The sequence below is a fragment of the Lonchura striata genome, chromosome 26 (genome assembly GCF_046129695.1).
Source record: "Lonchura striata isolate bLonStr1 chromosome 26, bLonStr1.mat, whole genome shotgun sequence".
NCBI classification, from domain to species: Eukaryota; Metazoa; Chordata; class Aves; order Passeriformes; family Estrildidae; genus Lonchura; species Lonchura striata.
In genome coordinates this window covers 3,023,539-3,045,048 of record NC_134628.1, presented here as the reverse complement: position 1 = coordinate 3,045,048, position 21,510 = coordinate 3,023,539, and the positions used below count along the sequence as shown (strand labels likewise).

Below are 21,510 nucleotides of genomic sequence, written 5' to 3'. Positions count from 1 at the left end.
ATGGCCGGGGCGGCGGCGGCGGGCGGGGAGCGGCGGGCGGCGCTGACGGCGGTGCGGACCGAGGGCACGGGGACCACCGGCAGCGGGACCCCCCCCCCGCCGCCGCCGCCGCCGCCCCGCCGCCGGGGGCTGCTGGCGGGGCCGCGCCCCGGGGCCGCCCCCCGCCCCGCCGGGGCCCCGCGCTGCTGCCGCCGCCGCCTCCAGAACTGCCTCTACAACGTGCTGGAGCGGCCCCGCGGCTGGGCTTTCATCTACCACGTCTTCATGTGAGTACCGGGCACCGGGAGGGGCCGCGGTCACCCGCGCCCCCAGCGCTGCCCGGCGGGGAACGGGCGCTGCCGGCGAAGGAGCACCGGGGGTACCGGGAGAGCCGCGGGGCTCCCAGCGAGCCCCCCCGGGCTCCACCGGGAAGTTTCTCCGCTGCGTTCCGGGCGGGGGACGCGGCGGTGCCGCTCCTGCCGCCGGTGCCGGGATCGCCACGGGCGGGGAGCGAGTCCCGCGGCGGGTCCGGGCCGAGGAGCTGAGCGCGTCCCCGGGGCTGGGACTCAATCTCGGCGTGGCCCAGAGACCCTTCCCGGTGGCACCGAGGCACCGTGCCCGCTCTGCCGCTGTCCCTGGCCGGGGTCTCTGAGCGCGGAGGGACCCTCAAAGGCGCGGGGTGACAGCTCCGGGTGGAAGCGGGGTCCCTCCGTTGTCCCGTACCTGTGGCACTGCTGGGACAAGGCAGAAGTGCCACCCCGGAGCCGTGTCCGGCTGGGATGGGGCCAGCGGGGGCGATCCGTACCCCGGGAGCTGCGCCCATTCCTGGGTCCATCCCCAGCGCTGGGAATCCCTCTCCACGGCCGGGGGGATCACAGCCGCTCCTTCCCCTGCTCCGGGGCTTTTCCTGAGCTCTGAGCTGCTGCTCCAGCTTCCCTCGCTGGGTCTGAGCATCCCACGGCTCTTGGCAGCTCGGGGCTCGGAACAGCGTCACCCCCTCGGGCTCGCTGCCTCGGGGGAGCCGCGACAGGGATTTGGGGGGTCCCCAGCACACCTGGAGGCTGCAGGGACAGCGGGGGCTCCATTCTGGGGGGGTGTCCCAAGCCGGGACCCTGCTGGGGGCACTGCCCGGACATCACAGCCGCAGCCGTGGGGCAGGACGCGTTTCCCCTCTTTGCCCGGCGTGTGCCAGGTGTGGGCACGGACCTTCTGCCGGGGCACCAGCCAAAATTTTGCCTCCTCGCCTCTCCCCTGGAGCGGTGCCGCGGGGCTGCGTCGTTTCTGGGGTGCGGGAGCCGGAGCTCGTTAAGAGGCAGGAAAATGGGTCTTGCCTAAGTTAGCACATCGCGCTGGCAGCAGGGATTTGTCACTGGATGAAAGGGCACCTGAGCTCCCCAGGGAGCCGGGACACGAGCCCGGGGCCCATTTGGAACGACACCTCCCCCAGCCAGAATCCCTGCGTGGAAAATCCCACCCTGGGAAGAGCTTCTCCAGCAGGGAAAGGCAGCCAAAGCCCCCGCCAGGGGAGGCGAGCGGCACTGACGCCGTCCACACCCATGGGATGTGCGAGAGATGCGCCCCTGCTCATCTCCCAGCTGGGATATCCATCCCTGAGCGTCCTCCGCCACTTTGAGCCTGTTTTACCCCAAAAACAACCACCTGGGACGAGCGGCCCCAATTGCAGAGCCCCCCAAAACCCCCCCAGTCCTTCCCCTGCCACCCCAGCGTGCCTGGCCCGCAGCTCCGGGCGCTGGGCTTTGTTCCACGAGATGTGCAGCCGCCGGCAGCAGCAGCCAAACGTCTCCAGCCTTTGCCGGGGAGGCTTTTTGCTCACTCGCTCGCTTAATTTTAGGGCTGAGGCAGCTGCAGGGCAGAGTCCTGCCAGGGACCCCCCGAATCCTGTGGGAAGACGCCGCAGTGGGTGCAAGGTGCGGACATCTGTTCTGTGAAGCCTCTCCCGTAATGTTGCTCATTTCTGGCTTCTTCCAAGTTGGTTTTTTTGTTGTTGTGGTTGGGTTTTTTTTCTTTCTCCTCTCTCTCGCAGCAGATGGGAGCTGCGAAGCTGTTGCAGCGGCTCCGGAGTTGTCGGGGGTGATTTGTGTGCCGCAATCGCTGGGTTTTAACAAAAGAGGAGGAAGGTGTTACCCCCTCCCCTTCCACCCGCCGGGGCACGGGAGGGGATGGAGCCCCCGGCCCGAGGTCGGGGCGCTGCCGGTGTCACAATCCCGTCCCCTGCGCTGCTCCCCCGAGCAGGCTGGCTCCGAGACAGGGCTGGCAACTGCTAAAATGGAAATACCCGCTGAGAAGTGACGCGTTTCCCTCGCGGAGCCGCGGAGCGGGGCCGAGCCCATTGACCGAGCGTTTATTGACCGACCTCAGCCTCTTTCTGTCGGCGAATTGATCCCAAATCTTATCCCAGCGCTTTGGTGGCTGCATCACTCCTGCAGCAGCTGCGGCCCGGGGGGCTGGGAGGCCTTGGAGCCACTTTTGGGGTCTGATGGATGTCCCCAAAGTCCCCCACGCTGCGGGAAGGGGGCGGTGGGGACGGGGGAGCCCGGGCAGGTGGAAATCCGAGATCCGAGGTGTCCCCCAGCCCGGCCTCAGCGAGCCGCGCCTCGCCCGCTTGGAATGAGAATTCCCAGCCCTGGAGCTCACGGAGCAAATCCGAGAGGGAGCCCAGAGCATTAAGCGAGAGGTTTTAGAGTCAAGGAGGCGAAATCAGAACTTCCTTTTCCCGATCTCCCGCTCGTCAGCCGGCGGGAAGGCTCCTGGCACGGGCAGGGCTGCGTGGCCCGTGGGCACTGCCAGGGGTTGCTGCACCTGCAGCCGCTCCAGGCGGTTTTCCAGGTGCCCAATTCCAGCTATTCCCATCGTGGCTTTTCCCTGCCCACCCGGATCCCCCCAAATTCCCAGCGGCTCCCGGCACTGGGGGGTTGGTGCCGGTGGTTATGAAACGGCTGCGGGGCGCCCCAGGAGCTCAGCTCAGCACTTCTGCCGCTCCTGGAGGAACATTTCCAGCAGAACTGCTTCACCTGGAGCAAGCGAGGGAGTCTGAGCCAGCAGCGCCACGAGCAGCCGCAATCCCCCGCCCGGAGCCCATCCCCCGTGCCAGGCTGAGCCCCCGTGCCAGGCTGAGTCCCCTGCCCGACCCTGTGCCAGACTGAGCCCCCTGCCCGACCCTGTGCCAGACTGAGCCCCCTGCCCGACCCCTGTGCCAGGCTGAGCCCCTGCCCGTCCCCCGTGCCAGACTGAGCCCCCGTGCCAGGCTGAGCCCCCTGCCCGACCCTGTGCCAGGCTGAGCCCCCGTGCCAGGCTGAGCCCCCTGCCCGTCCCCTGTGCCAGGCTGAGCCCCCTGCCCGACCCTGTGCCAGGCTGAGCCCCCGTGCCAGGCTGAGCCCCCTGCCCGACCCTGTGCCAGGCTGAGCCCCCGTGCCAGGCTGAGCCCCCTGCCCGTCCCCCGTGCCAGGCTGAGCCCCCTTCCCGACCCCCGTGCCAGACTGAGCCCCCTGCCCGACCCTGTGCCAGACCGAGCCCCCTGCCCGTCCCCTGTGCCAGGCTGAGCCCCTGCCCGTCCCCCGTGCCAGGCTGAGCCCCCGTGCCAGGCTGAGCCCCCTGCCCGACCCTGTGCCAGGCTGAGCCCCCTGCCCGTCCCCCGTGCCAGGCTGAGCCCCCTTCCCGACCCCCGTGCCAGGCTGAGCCCCCTGCCCGACCCTGTGCCAGGCTGAGCCCCCGTGCCAGGCTGAGCCCCCTGCCCGTCCCCCGTGCCAGGCTGAGCCCCCTGCCCATCCCCCCTGCCAGGCTGAGCCCCCGTGCCAGGCTGAGCCCCCTGCCCGTCCCCTGTGCCAGGCTGAGCCCCCCACTCATCCCCCTTGCCAGGCTGAGCCCCCTGCCCGTCCCCCGTGCCAGGCTGAGCCCCCTGCCCGTCCCCTGTGCCAGGCTGAGCCCCCTACTCATCCCCCTGTGCCAGACCGAGCCCCCTGCCCGTCCCCTGTGCCAGGCTGAGCCCCCTGCCCGTCCCCCGTGCCAGGCTGAGCCCCTGCCCGCTGCTGTTGGGGTTTATTTCCCATCTGACAGAGGAGTTTCCCCAGGGCAGGGAGGGCACGGACGGGGCCTTGTCCCTGCTGGTGTTTGGTGCTGTGGGGACAGAGTGGTGGCAGCTCCCAGCAGAGTGCCAGGGCAAGCCTGGCACGGGGTGAGGGGTGCCAGGCACAGCTGCCCCTGCTCAGGGCTGGGAAATCCAGGCTGGTTTGGGCTGGCGGCAGCGGGATGTGCCCCCTCATGCCAGGGAGATGGTGGTGGCAGCCCGTCCCTCCCGGAGCACCCCCGTGCCCGGCTCCCGTCCCAGCCGGGTGTGGAGGGCACGATGGGGCTGCCACCCCCGCCACTCCCCGACCTTGTCACAGCCCTCCAGCACTGCCCGGAGAGCCGGGAAACACCTCCCTGCCCCGCTGGCAGTGCCACCGTGGCACTGCCCAGCCCTCGGGGCAATTCGCAGGCCTGGAGGCCGGGATGGATTGCAGGAAAATCCTTCCGGCCCTGCTGGGTGCTGCCTCTCCACCTCCTGCTTGGAAAAACCTCTGCAATGTCTCTCCAGTTTAACTCTTCCACCTCTCTTCAACTCCCGAGTTTAACTCTCAGCCCTTCCACCTCTCGGAGTTGAGCTCGTTGAAGGTTTTAACTCGGGTGTGCCCAGCTGGGATGTGGCACAGGGCTGTGCCCTTGGAGCAGGGGCTGTGCCCCCAGGGCCACCTTGCCAGGGGCTGAAACGGGAGCTGCTGCGGGGGCAATGCCAGCGGCGGGAGAAGCCGGCACAGCACTTTCCCCTGCCCGATGTGGTGGCACCAGGGCATAAAATTAAGCGACTTCGGCGCAACATGAAACGGAGCATTGATTTTTCCTTCTGTTTTTTTTTTTCCCTTTTCCCCCACTCTTCCCTCTCCCGCCGGACCCCCCAGTGGGGTGCAGGAGGTGCCAGGTTGGGTGCCCCCCCCCTCAGTGGGGTGCAGGGGTGATGCTGGAGAGTTTTTGGTTCTTTGTCCCCCTCGGCAGCGATCCCAAACCTCCCCTCCGCTCTTTGAGGTTTCCAGCTTTGGGGCGGGCGACTTCTCTGGGCCGCTCACATCCCTGTCCCCAAATGTCCCCGTGCCCTGCGGACCCCCGGGTGCTGGAGGAGGGTGACAACCCCCTTCCCTCTGCTGGGGCGCCTCGGAAAACGCTCCGAGGCTTCTTCCCCCGCCTCCAGCTTGGTCCTTGCCAGATGATCCAAGAGCAAAACTATCCCGGCCGCTCCGTGTGAGCGTCTTGGCAGCGGCCGCAGGAGCCTTGTGACCCCGCGGGCACGGCGGGGCCTGGGGGTGCTGTGTGCCAGGGGGATGGGGGGGGTGCCAGCTGATGCCACCAGCGAGATTTTCCTCCCAAAACACCAAGGTTTTAACCCTCTGTGGGATGTCACCCTGTGGGTGCTGCCGTGGGGTGCGGGAGAGGCTCCGCGTCCCGGCTGCGCTTCCAATCTTCCCCGGGGCTGCCGGGGACACCCCGGGCTGCCTCTCCCCGGGGGCTGCGGGGCTCTGGGGGCTTCACCCTCCTTCCCCGGGGCTGCACCTTCCTTCCCCGGGCTTCACCCTCCTTCCCCGGGGCTGCACCTTCCTTCCCCGGGCTTCACCCTCCTTCCCCGGGCTTCACCCTCCTTCCCCGGGCTTCACCCTCCTTCCCCGGGCTTCACCCTCCTTCCCCGGGGCTTCACCCTCCTTCCCCGGGCTTCACCCTCCTTCCCCGGGGCCTCTGAGAGCCCGGGGCCCGGGCTCCGAGCTGTGCCGGGCTTTGCTTTGTGCCATCCCTGCCCGTGGGGAAACACTCGGAGCTTTTCTGCTTCTCTGTCCCGGGCGGCTCCGTGGGACGCTCCGTGCCATGGTTACGGCCGCAAACAGGGCCGCTGCAGCCCGGTTATTTATATCCCCCGCTCCGGCTCTCCTGCAGGGCTGCGGGCCGAGGGATGGGGATTTATGGGACGCGCTGTTTATACAGCTGCAGGCGGAGCTGGACCTGGGGAGCCCGGAGGGTGAAACACCATCCCCATCCGCGCTGGAGCCTCGCTCGGCTCCAAATCGCGAATTTCCAGCGGTGGCACAGCTGGAGGGCACGGCCCAGGCCCTGTGATCTGCCAGGGCAGGGATCCGTGCCCTCCCAGGGCCGGTTTGCTCGCTCATCCCGCGGCTGAGCGGCTCGTCCTGCGGCGGGGCTGCTCCCCTTCCGCTGCGGTATCGCTGCCGTGCGCCCGGCCGGGGCATCCCCGCGGGGCGAGGGCAAAACAGGACCGGGACAGCACCACGAGGGTCGGTGGCACCCCCGTGACAACCCCGGGGCGAGGGCAAAACAGAACCGGGACATCCCTGCCAGGGCCGGTGGCACCCTCGTGCCAACCCTGGGGCAAGGGCAAAGCGGCACCAGGACAGCCCCACGAGGGCCGGTGTCACCCATGTGCCACCCCCGGGGCGAGGGCAAAACAGGACCGGGACATCCCCGCCAGGGCCGGTGGCACCCCTGTGCCACCCCCGGGGGTTTGGGAGTGTGGGGACCAGGACATCCTTGACAGGGCTGGTGGCACCCCTGTGACAATTGCAGGGGCTTGGGAAATTGGGGACTAGGACATCCCTGATAGTGCCAGTGTCACCCCCGTGCCAGTCCCAGGGGTTTGGGAAATTTGGGACCGGGACAGCCCCTCCAGGGCCGGTGGCACCCCCGTGCCAACCCCGGGGCGAGGGCAAAACAGGACCGGGACATCCCTGCCAGGGCTGGTGTCACCCCCGTGCCACCCCCGGGGGTTTGGGAAATTGGGGACTAGGACATCCCTGATAGTGCCATTGTCACCTCCGTGCCACCCCCATCGTGAGGGCAAAACAGGACCGGGACATCCTTGCCAGGGCTGGTGTCACCCCCGTGCCACCTCCGGGGGTTTGGGAAATTGGGGACTAGGACATCACTGATAGTGCCATTGTCACCTCCGTGCCACCCCCATCGTGAGGGCAAAACAGGACCGGGACATCCCTGCCAGGGCTGGTGTCACCCCTGTGCCAATTGCAATGGTTTGGGAAATTTGGGACCAGGACAGCCCTGCCAGTGCCAGCGTCACCCCCATGCCACCCCGGGGGATTTAGGAAAGCAGGACCAGCACATCCCTGCCAGTGCCAGTGCCACCCCCGTGCCACCCCGGGGGCCGGGGCCGAGTCCCGGGAGGGCCGGGCTGTTCCATCCCCATCCCACCCCAGGAGCTCCGAGCATCCCGGGCCCCCAGCTCGCCCCAGGCTGTTTTGGGGTGCAGCCCCTTTGCCCAGGGCCGTTTGGGGGGCACCGGGAGCCGCGTGGTGCCCGCCTGCCCACGCAGGGAGGCCGACTTGGCGCTGCTTCCCCTGAGCTCAGCAGCTTTCCCGGCTCAGCTGCTCCCGGGCCGGCTCGGGCGGCAGCAGATGGCAAAGCCCACCCTAATGAAGATTAATTGAGGAGATTTCGCCTTCCCCGCCGGGTTTTCATTATTGTTTTGGGGAGGTTTCATTCCTGCCGGCTCCCGTCCCCGTGCCCATGTGCTGGGAATGGGGGGGACCCCGCGGGGAGGGGGATGGAGACGGGAATTTGATTCGGGATTTGATTTTGACTCTGTTTCCTCCATCCCCCGCGACGGGGAAGCCCTGCAGCTCCTCTCGCCCTCTCTCTGCCCCCTCCCCATTCCCCTGCCAGCATTCCTGGCTTTTCCAGCTCCTCTCGGAGGGTGGGAAGAGCAGCGAGCTGCGATGGGAGCCCGGCACTGCCGCTCCCCAGCGGGGTTCGATGGAGGGCTGAGGGTGTCAAAACCCCCCTGGGTGCTTGGTGGAGCGGCTGAGAGCAGAATTCCTGCCCGGGAGGGATGGGGGATGCTGGTTCCTGGCTCTCCTCGCTGCCTTCAGGCATCTGACCCTTCCCTAAGCCGCTTAAGCGCCGCCGGCAGCCGGGACGGGGCGTTTGCCCAGGCTTTACAAGTTAATTCCTAGCAGGTGATGCGTTCCCAGAAAGTTCCTTTCCCAGCCAGCCCCGTGGGACCTCTCACGCCTGGATCCTTCCCCAAATCCTCCTGGGATGTTTCCCCACCCATCACGGTGGTGCTCCAGGGTCGGGGCCACCCACAGCGAAGTCCCCGCGTGTGCCCAGGCACGGGGGACCCCCTCCCTGCTCGCTGGGCGAGGCGAGGGGCACAAATCTTTGCAGGCTGCGAGATTTCTGCCTTCTCCTCTCGCTCCGTGCTCCGCTGCCCGTGGAATTGCCGGCGAAATCCCTCTTGGGTAATCTTTTCTCGCTGATGGTGCAGCAAGCTCCGAGCTCTGCCCTGCGCCGGGGTTCGCTCCTCAGCCCTGCCCGTGCCGCGGGGGTGCCGCTGGTCCCTGCGGGCTTCACCCCGGAATTGCAGCGCCGGAGGAGAAATAAAAACCCCAATTAATAATTCAGAGGGACAAGGAGCCGGCTCCAAGCTTCTGCCCTGCGGGTGGGGAGCGCCCGGGAGAGCAGCGAGGACAGGGTGGGGACACGGCTGTGACACCCCTGTCCCCTTCCTGCCTCCGGCTCTCCGTCCTCCCTGCTCTGCATCCAGCCCTTCCGCCGTTCCCAAGGAATTTTTTTGCTGTCGGTCCCACCTCCGGCAGCTTTTTTTGGGGGGAAAAGGAGCCAGGTGTCCCCTTTTGGACGTGCCACCCTCGTGCCCCTCATGCCAGGGCTGGGTTTGAGAGACCCCAGCCCCACACGGGGCTGTGGGGTCGGTGGGGAGGGGTCCTGGGTGGGACAAGAGCATCGGTGCCTCTCTGCTGTGTCCCCTGGTGCCTTCCCAGTGGCACTGGGACAACTGGGACAGCTGGGACAGGAGTCACCCCTCTGATGGCCCAGGCAGCGGTTCTGCCCGAAAATCCCACATCGAAAAGAGATGGGAACGTCCTCCTGAGCGGGGGCTGAGCCCCCCGCAGATTTCCCCTCTATTAAATTGAGATATCGCCTTCCCCACCGGGGTTTCATCATTGTTTTGGGGTTTTGGGGAGGTTTCCTTCACCCCTGATGGCCCCCGGGCATCGCCACCATGAGAACACAGCCCTGGGGGTGAGATGGGTGCCACCAGCTCCAGGACAAGGTGCCAGTGCCACCAGGGCTCAGCCAGGCCGTGCCAGTGCCACCCAGCGTGGCGTGGCCACAGCCCCAGTGCCATCCCGAGCAGCGAGTGGCACTTTGCTCGCCGTCACGTGGGCCGGTGGCACAAACCCTCCTCTTTCCTTTTTTAGAATCGCTGGATCAGGGGAAAAAAAATGTATTTTTGGAGGTTTCATTCGCTTCAGCTTCAGAGTCGACTTTCTTTTTTTTTTTTTTTTTTTTCTTAATTCCCCTCCTTATTTTAAATGGGCCAAAGCCCCTCGTGCCTGAGCCCAGCACTCGGGGAGGAGCAGCCTCAGAGCAGTTCCTGGCAACTTTTCCACTGGGTTGACACTTCCCAGGCGTCGCTGGCATGTCCCCACGGTGGCAGTGATGCTGGGGACACTCCTGAGGAGCCCTGGTCCCCTCCCTGCAGCACCAGAGCCCTGCGCAGGGCAGGACCCCCGTGTCCCTCCCTGCCTTTAATTAAGAAGCTGCAGGGCTGCGGCAGAGCTGGCACCGAGCCCCAGGGCAGCTCCTGGGTTCCCCAAAGGCTCCATGCCACCATCTAGAGGCAAAACGTGTCCCCAGTGGCTCTGTCACCACCTGGGGACGTCTTGATGGGGGGGTTCAGGCTGTGAGAGGGGGTGGCACTGTGGGCTGGGGTCCCCTGGCTGTCCCTGTGCCCACATGGACATTTTGTCCTTCCAGATTCCTCCTGGTCTTCAGCTGCCTGGTGCTGTCAGTCTTCTCCACCATCCAGGAGCACCAGAAACTGGCCAACGAGTGCCTCTTCATCCTGGTGAGTGACGCAGGAGCGACGCCGGGATTTCCTCTCCCCACTCCACATCCTCAAGGAACCGGGCAAGGCCGCGGGCAGAGCCCCCGTGACCTCGCCGCTGACGGTCCAGTGGCACCTCGGGGGTGGCCCTGGGTGCCACCGCGGCTCGTGGTGGCCCGTCCCACCACGGTGCACCAACCACTGGAAAAGGCAGGGCGCGAGGGGCTAAAAAAGGCAACTTTCCCCAAACTGTCAGGAAGAGCTGACGCAGGGACTTCTCCCGAGTGACGGAGACTAAATTGGGAAGGTCCTTGTGACTTTTCCTGCGAGTAAGCAGAACGGGGGCTTGTTTGTGCGAGAGGCAGGAGGACAATGCTGACAGCGGAGGAAAAGGACCCAGCTCGGGGCGAGGAGGAGAGCGGCGATCCCCGCACGGCCCCGATGGCTCCGACGGCCTCGGCAGGGCCGCCCCGCGCCGCGCTCAGCCCGATTCACTTTGCCCCCCTCAAATCTGAGCCCCTCCACTCTCCCTGTAGTGAAAATGTGGTGAACCCCAGCTCCAGATCAGAAGGCTGAAGGATAGCTTTATTAAAACTATACTATATCACATTAATATACTTAATTAAAGAGTTACTGTACTATTCTACATGCTTACTTCTTACTTACCCATCTAACTCAAACTCATGACTCTGCTGAGAGTCCAACCCAGCTGGATCCATTGGTCACTGACCCCAAACAACTTCACCAGAATCCAACCCAGCCATCACTGCAGGTGAACAATCTCCACACCACATTGCACATGGGGAGAACAAAGGAGCAGAGATAAAGATTGTTTTCTCTTCTCCTCCCTGTGCTTCTCCTGAGGGACAGAATTCTGTCTGTCTGTCCAGAGAATGTGAATGGCACATTTTTCCCCCTCTCAGGAATTCGTGATGATCGTGGTGTTCGGCATGGAGTACATCATCCGTGTGTGGGCCGCCGGCTGCTGCTGCCGCTACCGCGGCTGGCGCGGCCGGTTCCGCTTCGCCAGGAAACCCTTCTGCGTGATCGGTACGGGCTGGCACCGCGTCACTCTGCCTCTTGCAGGGCTAAAAATAGCTTCTAAAATAGTTGATAATTGTTGGGCATGCACTGCTAGTTTGGTCGTGGTCAAAGGGGTTAAAAGTGTTGTTATAAGAAATTTCGCACCTTGTCAGAATCTGAGGTATTGATGATTCCGAAATTGCAAAAAGTCTCTGTCTTTCTGCCCCGCTGCCAAAGCAGAAGCCAGAATTGGTCTGTGCTGGTTTCCAGGTTGTTTATTCTGTTGATCTCTCACATGTTCTGCTGCCCTGCCCAGCTCTGTCCTGCAGGGCAGCGTGTGGGGCTCTGCCCTCAGTGGGATGTGACAAACATTCAATACCAGAAACTCCCTGGGCTGGATTTACAAGAACATGCCAATATCTGTCACCTACGTTGGACAGTGTGTCCCCAGCCTGAACCAACAGAAAAATGCCAACACCACAGTGAGACATGGAGGGCATGAAGAAGGAGGAAAAGGACAAGGCACACCCAATTTCCTCCAGCTTGTCCCCTTTGGACCCCTCATCTAGAATCCTAAAATTTTACTTTTGCACTCATGCCACACTTAATTATTACTGATATCAAACACTCAGAGCTGGTAATTGATCCTGTGAGATTGAAAACTCTTTTCCATGGACAGAGATCACAGCCAGTGTCTCTGGGGGCTCTGTCCAGGGGGGTTCCTGAGCCCTGCCAGGGTCCCAGACCTGCCAGGGCAGCCAGAGGGAAGCCCTGGATTCCCACAGCACCTACGTAAAGTACAGGCTGTCTCTTGCAGTGTTAAAAATAGGTTGTAAAATAGTTGATAATTTTTGGGCGTGCACTGTTAGTTTGGTGGTGGTCAAAGGGGTTAAAAGGGTCATTATAAGAAATATCACACCTAATTAAATGCACCACCCCCCAGCAAAACGAGCCAGCCTGGACAGAACCATCATGGGCCAACCAAGCGCCTTAAACCTTCATGCAAATGAAGGATCCAAACAGAAACCAATCCAAAGGGACTAATGCAACAAAATAATATAATGCATTAGTGCGACACGACAGCTTTGCAGGGGATTTTATTGTGTATTTTTATGGGCGGAATTCGGGATTACCCACGCACCGCCCTGAGCCTCTGTGTCCCCCCAGATTTCATCGTCTTCATCGCCTCGGTGGCCGTCATCGCCGCGGGCACGCAGGGCAACATCTTCGCCACGTCGGCGCTGCGCAGCATGCGCTTCCTGCAGATCCTGCGCATGGTGCGCATGGACCGCCGCGGCGGCACCTGGAAGCTGCTGGGCTCCGTCGTCTACGCCCACAGCAAGGTGAGAAAAATCCCCCAACGACCTTTCTCTCCTCTCGCAGCCCCTAAACTGCCAAAGCCCACCCTGGGTCCAGGGTGGCTCCGTGTGGTGGAAATATCCCTCCTCCAACCCAGGATTCCAAAGAAAGGCTCAGCAGTCTCTTGTTTGGTCTCATGGTTATTTATTGCAAGTTATCTAAAAGATTTTCTCCTGGGGCTGCTGTGGTTTGCTCACAGCTCAGGCAGAGGCACACACACACCCTGACATCCTCTCTGACCCCGACTGCTTCTTCTCTCCTGCCCAGGGCTGCTGCTGTCTTTTATATGGTACATTACATGTGACATGTTCACAGTTTTCCCCAATGCCTATTACCTATATTAAATGGTGCTTTTCTATCTTTTATATGGTACATTACGTGTTACATGTTCACAGTTTTTCCCAATGCCTATTACCTATATTAAATGGTGCTTTTCTATCTTTTATATGGTACATTACGTGTTACATGTTTACAGTTTTTCCCCAATGCCTATTACCTATATTAAATGGTGCTTTTCTACTCTAAACCAACCTGTGAGTGCCAACATCACCAAGAACACGGAGGTAAGGAAGGAGAAAGAGGGAGGACAGGGCAGGCCCAAATCCCAAATCCATCTTAAACCCTCTGACCCCCATGTACAAAACCAAAACCCCCCTGTACAGGACTCAGAAATTCTTCCCTCTACTCTGTGACTACTTCTACTCTAATATCTAAACTTTTGTGACTTCTTGTTCTCCCTTCAAGGTTGGTAAATCATCCCATGGCTCAAACCCAAAATCACAGCTGTTTCCAGCTGTGCCAGGGTCTCAAATGCTTCTGACCTGGGCCTGGAACCTCCAAAAATGTCTGAGGGACATTTTGAGTTCTGACACTAAATTATCAGGCTAGCCCAGAGATACGAGGCCTCGAGGGGAAGAACATCAGGAGATGGCAGAGATTTCCAAAAGAGGCTCTCAGCCCGATGTGGCTGTCCAGCTCTTTATTCCATGGTCTGAGGGGAAGAGTGGGGGAAAAGTGAGTGAACAGGAAATGTCAGGGGTTTATCCAGGCTCTGGACAGGATGGGCTTCTCTGGCTCTCCACCAACCCCGTTGGGGCAGGAAGGAGGAGACCAGGCTAATCTTGATCGGAGTCACAGGGGTCCCGGGCAATGGGGGCGAAACGTGGCCTGAGAGCAACGCGACAACCCAGGGGCATCCCCTGAGCTGGGGCATCGCCTCTGAGCCGCCGTGCCCCCGCAGGAGCTGATCACCGCCTGGTACATCGGCTTCCTGGTGCTCATCTTCGCCTCCTTCCTCGTCTACCTGGCCGAGAAGGACGCCAACGTCCAGTTCGCCACCTACGCCGATTCCCTCTGGTGGGGCACGGTAAGCTCGGCCTCCAGGGCGCCCCGGCCCCGGGAGGGGAGCAGGAGGGTGGGGGAGCGCCCTGCAGGCCCCCCGCTGCTCTGCCCCCCGGCAGGTGACCCTGACCACCATCGGCTACGGGGACAAAGCGCCGCAGACGTGGCTGGGCCGGATGCTGGCGGCCGGCTTCGCCCTGCTCGGCATCTCCTTCTTCGCCCTGCCCGCCGTGAGTAGGGCCGGGAGAGGGTCCCCTCTGCAAAAAGAACGGGGAATGGGCACAGCCCCCCGTGTGTGGCACCCACGGGCTGTCCCCTCCCGTCCCCAGGGGATCCTGGGCTCCGGCTTCGCCCTCAAAGTGCAGGAGCAGCATCGGCAGAAGCACTTTGAGAAGAGGCGGACCCCGGCGGCCAACCTGATCCAGGTGAGGCAGGGCTGGTGTGTCCCACCCTTCCCCTTCCCCTTCCCCTTCCCCTTCCCCTTCCCCTTCCCCTTCCCCTTCCCCTTCCCCTTCCCCTTCCCCTTCCCCTTCCCCTTCCCCTTCCCCTTCCCCTTCCCCTTCCCGGGAATGCTCCGCTGTCCCCTCATTGCTCCACCTGTCCCAGCTCCGCATCTCGGTCTCTGCCGCCTGCGGGGGCGCGGATGGATGGAGGGGTCCGGGAGGGTTCCCCCATCCCGATGGATCCCGATTCCCGGGAATCTCGCTCCCCGCAGGCTGCCTGGCGCCTGTACTCCACGGATGTCAGCCGGCTGTACCTGACAGCGACCTGGTGTTACTACGACAGCCTCCTGCCCGCCTTCAGGTAGGCGGGAGGGGGTGAGGGCTGGGTGGGGGTCCCGGTGGGTATGGACAGCCTGGGAAACCGGGAAGGACCTCCTGGAACCCCCGGGAGCTCGGTGGGGTCGAGTGGCACCGACATCTTCCTGTCGCTGTGGAGGCAGGACGGGAATGAGGAGACTGATCAGAAGGCTGTGAGAGTAAAACTCCGGTTTATTTAAAATACAGCGCTCTTCTATACAGAGCTTGTGAGGATCAGCTTCATTGGACCAATGGAATAAAACCTGAGAGTAAAACTCTGGTTTATTTAAAGTACACTGCTCTTTTATACAGAGCTCCATGAGGATCAACTCCTGAGAGTAAAACTCCGGTTTATTCAAAATACCCCGCTCTTTATATAGAGCTCTGTGAGGACCAACTCCATTGGACCAATGGAAAAAAACCTGAGTAAAACTCTGGTTTATTTAAAATACATTGCTTTTTTATACAGAGCTCTGCGAGGACCAATGGAAAAAAAACTGAGAGTAAAACTCTGATTTATTCAAAATACCCCTGCTCTTTTATACAGAGCTCTGTGAGGACCAACTCCATTGGTCCTGAAGTGAAAACAATTCACCCCATTGGTGTACAGTGCTTGACACACAGTGATAGAACTTAACTATAAACAATGTGAACAACAAGAGAGATAAAGAATTATTTACATTCTTCTCCAGCTCTTTCCCAGGCTTCTGCCTGGCTGGAAACTCTCAGTTTCTCTCTTTGACCAAATCTGAGACCCACACCTTCCCAAGGTGGGAGTCTGCTGAAGGAGCCGCCTTCATCCTCATCATCCTCACAGCGCCCATCCCATCCCATCCCATCCCATCCCATCCCATCCCATCCCATCCCATCCCATCCCATCCCATCCCATCCCACCTCACCCACCCAAAGCCTTCCTCCAGCAGCACAGGGAGTGGGGAGGGCACTTGGGGACCACACGGCTGCCGTGGTGGAGCTGCAGCTGGTCAGGAGCTGGTTCCAGGCGTGGATCCAGTGGGAGCCCCGTGTCCCGTTCCTGCAGCGTGGCCCTCCCGCGATCCCGGGGATTTTACCACAAAGGCTTCCCAAAGGTTTTCTGGAGCTCTCTTCCAGATCCCGAGGGTTTGTCACATCCCCGTGAGCATCCCTGCCCTGCTCTGGCCGTGTGACAAATCCATCCTTCTGTCCCACTCTTCATTTTTCCAAAGGCAGAGTTTTCAACAGCCACAGCCCCGAGTCCCAGCTTCCCGAGCATCACCCCAAACCCTGGGCATCTCTGGGGGCTCTGCTGCCCCTCCTGCTGTGCCAGGAGCTGTTTTCCCTGCGGTGGAATTCCCACAGAGCCAGATTCCAAACCTGCTGGCTCTGAGCTTTCCCCTTCTGCCCGGAGCCCAGGATCTGATGGTGACAGGTTCCCATGTCCCCACCCCGTGCCAGGTTTGTCCTTGCCTCATCCATCCCCCTCAGCACGTCCAACCCTTCCTTCTGTGGAATCCTATCCCAGACCCTTCCCCAGCCCCATCACCCCCAATTAAGAAATGTTTTTTTGAACAAAAATCTGATTTTTTTGTTTTGTTTTGCTCTGGTTTTGCTTTGGTTCACGCTCAGGAGGATCCAGCGCCGCTCAGCCTTGCTTTGCTGGTTTTGTTTGCTTTGGAAATTTTAATTTCTCCCCCTTTTTTTATTTCACCCCGACCTCAGAGAGCTGGTTCTTATGTTTGAGCATTTGCACCGGGTTCGCAACGGAGGATTTAGGAATTCAGAGGTGAAAAAATGGCCTGACAGATCCCCACCGCCCTATCACTCCTTCACCCCTGCCCAGAAAAGCTTCAGCCTGGCCGTGTGCTCAGGGGAAAGGTAGGAGGGGACAGCCCCCGTGTTCTCCCTCCTCTCTGCTCTGTCCCCTCTGCTCCTCTGAGATGTCACCGTCACTGCCACACCACACCCGAGGTGCCACCACCCCAAACTGGAGCTGCTCCTCCCGGTGCTGGGCATCCCTCCTGCTCCCGGTGCTGCTCCCGGTGCTGCTCCCGGTGCTGGGCATCCCTCCTGCTCCCGGTGCTGGGCATCCCTCCTGCTCCCGGTGCTGGGCATCCCTCCTGCTCCCGGTGCTGCTCCCGGTGCTGGACATCCCTCCTGCTCCCGGTGCTGGGCATCCCTCCTGCTCCCGGTGCTGCTCCCAGCTCCAGAAGGAGCAGATTCCATCCCAAGGGACACCTTGGAGCTGTTGTACCTCCCTGCCCTCTTTGTGTGGCTGTCACCCCGCGATGTGGCACAGGGTAACCGAGAGTGGCAGGAAACCTCTTGGCACGGGCAGTGGTGCCATCCCAGTGGGATGGAGCCATGGGGCAGCGTTCCAGACCCCCGGAAAGAGCAAATCCTGGAGCTCGGGAGAGAACAAATCCCAGAGCCTGGGAAAAGAGCAAATCCCAGAGCCTGGGACAGAGCAAATCCCAGAGTCTGGGAAAGAGCAAATCCCAGAGTCTGGGACAGAAAAAATCCCAGAGTCTGGAAAAGAAAAAATCCCAGAGTCTGGGACAGAGCAAATCCCAGAGCCTGGGACAGAGCAAATCCCAGAGCCTGGGACAGAGAAAATCCCAGAGTCTGGGACAGAGAAAATCCCAGAGTCTGGAAAAGAAAAAATCCCAGAGTCTGGGACAGAGAAAATCCCAGAGTCTGGGAAAGAGCAGATCCCAGAGCCTGGGACAGAGCAGATCCCAGAGTCTGGGACAGAGCAGATCCCGGAGTCTGGGACAGAGCAGATCCCTGGAATAAGAGAGATCCCAGAGTCTGGGACAGAGCAGATCCCAGAGCCTGGGACAAAGCAGATCCCAGAGCTGGGGCTGGGAAGGGCTCCCGTGCCCATGAGGAGAGAAGGGAGGGCTTGAGGCTGCCCTGCAGCGGGTGGCAGCTGCTCTGCACCGTGTCCCTTGTCCCCTCTGCCTGAAGAGGAGATCCCAGCGTGCCACCAACGCTGGTCACCCCTGCCAGGACATCGGGCCGGCGCCAGGGGTAGGTGGGGAGAGGCCTCGTGCCTCAGTTTCCCCCGTGCTGCCACATCAGCAGGGCTGAGGCTGCAGGTGCGGGGCTGAGCGGGACCTGCTCCCCCAGGTGAGTTCGGGGTTGGGGAGGCTCCTCCCTGGGCTCTGTCACCAGCCAGGAACCGGCAGAGGAAGGACCGACACCCCCCCCCCCGCATCGGTGGCCTGAGCCCTCCCATCTCCCCCGCCAGCACCACCTCTCATAACATCTCATCTTCTCTCTCTCCTCCCCTCTCCTCCTCCTCCTCCTCCTCCTCTCCATCCCTCCACCCTCCCCCAAACCCGCCGTGCCCCCTCTGTGCCCCCAAGCTGGAGCGAGGAGGACGCGCAGCCCCACAGGTGTTTACGCCTCAGGTAACGCCCGGCCCCGGCCGCGGGGAGCCCCCACCCGAGCCCGGCAGGGTTCGCGGGGCCACCCCGGTCCCTCTGCTCGGCGGCTGTCCCCAAATCCTCGTGGCAGAGCCCAAAAGCGCGCAGGTGTTTATGCAGGACCCAGGCGGGCAGCGGCGCCGCGGGCACGGGGGCGCGGTGCCCGGGGCGCTCCGCTCGCCGCCCGCGGCTGATTCTCTTTTCTCCTGTGTCTGTGCCCTGCCCCTCCAGCCCCATCTTTAGTGGTAAGAGGAGGCTCTTGCAGACCTCGTGGGGCACGTGGAGACGGAGGTACCGAGTCCTGCCCGTCCCGGGAGCCTCGGGATGCACGGACGCGCTCCCTGCCTGCGTGCCTGCGGCATGGACGGGGCTGGGGACCGAGGCACGGCGGGTGGAGGCTGAATTTGGGCCCCCCCCCAGGGCAGGGAGGCTGTGCATGGTCTGGACTGAGCTGGCTGTCCCTTGCTGCCTCAGTTTCCCCGTTGCAACGTGGATGGGAACGGGTTGGTGGCAACAGTCTCCGGCACGTGGAGACATCCCATTAATCCCATAAATCCCATAAATCCCATAAATCCCATAAATCCCATAAATCCCATAAATCCCAGCTGGGTGCTGCAGCCGGATTCCTTGGACACAGCCCTTCCCAGCCTGGGAATGTGTGGGATGTGTGGGAGCCACCCTGAGTGGCCAGCACAGGGAAGGGCTGTGAGCTCTGTGCCCTGCCAGGACCCTGCCTGTATCCCTGCCAGGACCCTGCCTGTATCCCTGCCTGTATCCCTGCCAGGACCCTGCCTGTATCCCTGCCTGTATCCCTGCCAGGACCTTTCCTGTATCCCTGCCTGTATCCCTGCCTGTATTCCTGCCTGTATCCCTGCCAGGACCCTGCCTGTACCCCTGCCAGGACCTTGCCTGTATCCCTGCCGTTATCCCTGCCTTGCCCTACCTGAGGAAATCCAGGAATGTCACCTGGGTTTCGTGGAGCCTGTCGTGCAGCGGGTGTGGGATCCACTCCGGGTCCTCCCCGGCTTTAGGGTGTTCCCCGTGTGTCCCCTCGAGCTGCGTTTGGGGTCTCTCATCACGCAAAATTCGGGGGTTTTTGAGTAGGTCCTGCATAAACAACGCCCGGTGTTTCCCCCCTACCCGAAATTGCAGCGGGGTTTGGGAGCAGAACTCGCGGCAGGGCAGGAGCAGAGCCTGGATTGGGAGGTGCAGCCCGGAGGAGGAGGAGGAGGAGGAGGATGAAGCAGTTCGGCCGGGTTTGGACACCCCGTGCCAGCAGGGATGGAGCAGGAGCAGAGCTCAGCGGTGGCCCCTGCCGCCACGCCTGTCTGTCCCCTCTCTCCCTGCCTGTCACCTCCTTCCTCTGCTCTCGGGACCAAAAATAAAAATGGGATTTAAAGGAGCAGCCCCAGCGCTGCCCCTGCAGGAACCGCCTGCTCCTGACCCGACTCGTGCCCATCACCTGCCGGGGGCTCTCTGTGAGCTCAGCACGGCCACCCCCACTTCATACCCCACTTCAAACAGGGGCCACCTCGTCCCTGTCCCTGTCCCTGTCCCTGTCCCTGTCCCTGTCCCTGTCCCTGTCCCTGTCCCTGTCCCCAGGGCCGTGACGCCGCCCTCCCGCTGTCCCCGCGCAGCAACAAGATGGGCATCAAGGAGCGGATCCGGCTGAGCAGCTCGCAGCGCCAGGGCAGCCGCGGCCGGCAGCAGCCCCTGGGGCCGCCCCTGCACCGCTCCCCCAGCCCCGAGGACGTGGCCGAGGCCTCCAGCCCCACCAAGGTGCAGAAAAGCTGGAGCTTCAACGACCGCACCCGGTTCCGAGCATCCCTCAGGCTCAAGCCGCGGACCCCGGCTGAGGGTGAGCCCCTGGCTGGGGGAGGGTCCGGGGGACACTTTGGGGGGGGTTGCGGGGTTGGGGACAGTCCTCGGGGTGTGCCATCCACCCGCTCTTGGCACCCACAGGCGACTGCCCGCCGGAGGACAGCGGCGAGGAGAGGAGCTCCCCGTGCGAGCTGACCTTCGAGGACATCATGCCGGCGGTGAAGACCCTCATCCGGGCCGTCAGGTGAGACTGTCCCCTCCCGTGTCCCCCGAGCTCCCACCCTGGCACCCCGTTCCTGCCTCCAGCCCGGCTGTCCCTGCAGGATCCTGAAGTTCCTGGTGGCCAAGAGGAAGTTCAAGGAGACCTTGCGTCCCTACGACGTCAAGGATGTCATCGAGCAGTACTCGGCCGGACACCTGGACATGCTGGGCAGGATCAAGAGCCTGCAGACGCGGTGAGGAGCCCTGCAGGTGGCCCCGGGGGTTCTCCCACCTTCCCTGGCGGGCTGCCGAGCCTTTGGGAGTGACGGATGCGCTCTGCCCCTTCCCTCCCTGCCAGCGTGGACCAGATCGTGGGCAGGGATCGGGCGCTGCCCGCGGACAAGAAGGTTCGGGAGAAGGGGGAGAAGCCGGCGCCGGAGGCGGAGCTGGTGGACGAGCTCAGCATGATGGGGCGCGTGGTCAAAGTGGAGCGGCAGGTCAGGAGGGGACACCGGGGCAATGTCCCCGTCCCTCGGGAGGGCCAGCCGAGCCCCTGCCCACCCTGCGGCCCTTGCAGGTGCAATCCATCGAGCACAAGCTGGACCTGCTGCTCGGCCTCTACTCGCGGTGCCTCCGCAAGGGCTCCGCCACCTCCTTGGTGCTGGCCGCAGTGCGGGCGCCGCCCGGCGAGCCCGACATCACCTCCGACTACCAGAGCCCCGTGGAGCACGAGGACATCTCCGCGTCCGCCCAGAGCCTCAGCATCTCCCGCTCGGCCAGCGCCAACATGGACTGAGCAGCCGGCAGCGGGACGGGCGGGCAGGACACCGGGAGCGCCCTGGCCTTGTGGCGCTGTCCCCGCGCTGTCCCCGCGCTGTCCCCTCGCCGTGTTACCTGAACCGAGTCTTCCTCTGCGGGGACACGGCTGTGGCACTGCGGCATGGCCAGCCCACGCTCCTGGGGTGCTCCTGGGGTGTTCCTGGGATGCTCCTGAGGTTCTCCTGGAATATTCCTGGGGATGTTCCTGGGGATGTTCCTGGGGTTCTCCTGGGGATGCTCCTGGGGATGTTCCTGGGGTTCTCTTGGGATGCTCCTGGGGATGTTCCTGGGGTGTTCCTGGGATGTTCCTGGGAATGTTCCAGGGATGCTCCTGGGGATGTTCCTGGGGTGTTCCTGGGGTGTTCCTGGGATGCTCCTGAGGTTCTCCTGGAATATTCCTGGGGATGTTCCTGGGGTGTTCCTGGGGATGCTCTTAGGGTGTTCCTGGGGATGTTCTTGGGGTGTTCCTGGGATGCTCTGGGATGTTCCTGAGGTGCTCCTGGAATATTCCTGGGGTGTTCCTGAGGATGCTCCTGGGATGTTCCTGGGGTGCTCCTAGATTGGTCCAGGTTGTTCCTGAGGATGCTCCTGGAATATTCCTGGGATGCTCCTGGCTTCCTGCAGGATGGCACCCCTCAGCTCCGGGCTCCTGGGTGCTCCCCGGCTGTGGTGGGGATGCTCTGGGCTGGCCCCATCCCCTGGGGGTTGGTTTGAACCCCAGCCCCAGCCCTCAGGACAGGTCCTGCCTGGTCCCCCAGAGCTGAGCCGGGGCCACCACCAGCTATGCAAGGTCCCATCTCCCTCTTGCTGCCCGTGCAGGGGTGTGGGGGCACGACCCGGG

The 21,510-nt window shown here is 62.7% G+C and overlaps 1 protein-coding gene across 1 annotated transcript; it reads left to right on the top strand.

Moving 5' to 3' along the window:
• Positions 1-20,646, top strand: KCNQ4 (potassium voltage-gated channel subfamily Q member 4). The gene is made up of 15 exons (XM_077788513.1): positions 1-266; positions 9,829-9,919; positions 10,822-10,948; positions 12,089-12,264; positions 13,521-13,646; positions 13,714-13,851; positions 13,951-14,046; positions 14,337-14,425; positions 16,120-16,275; positions 17,769-17,813; positions 19,466-19,686; positions 19,791-19,893; positions 19,973-20,104; positions 20,209-20,347; positions 20,428-20,646. Exons 1-15 carry the CDS (start codon positions 1-3, stop codon positions 20,644-20,646), a joined length of 2,124 nt encoding a protein of 707 aa, XP_077644639.1.
• The last annotated feature ends 864 nt before the right edge of the window (positions 20,647-21,510 follow it).

What these genes read in the sequence shown, in the direction of transcription:
- KCNQ4 (XM_077788513.1), top strand. Translation starts at nt 1, where the DNA reads ATGGCCGGGGCGGCGGCGGCGGGCGGGGAGCGGCGGGCGGCGCTGACG. An exon ending in ATTCCCTCTGGTGGGGCACG is followed by an intron (nt 13,647 to 13,713) that starts GTAAGCTCGGCC and finishes AGCGCCCTGCAG; the next exon opens with GCCCCCCGCTGCTCTGCCCC. An exon ending in CGGCGGCCAACCTGATCCAG is followed by an intron (nt 14,047 to 14,336) that starts GTGAGGCAGGGC and finishes CGCTCCCCGCAG; the next exon opens with GCTGCCTGGCGCCTGTACTC.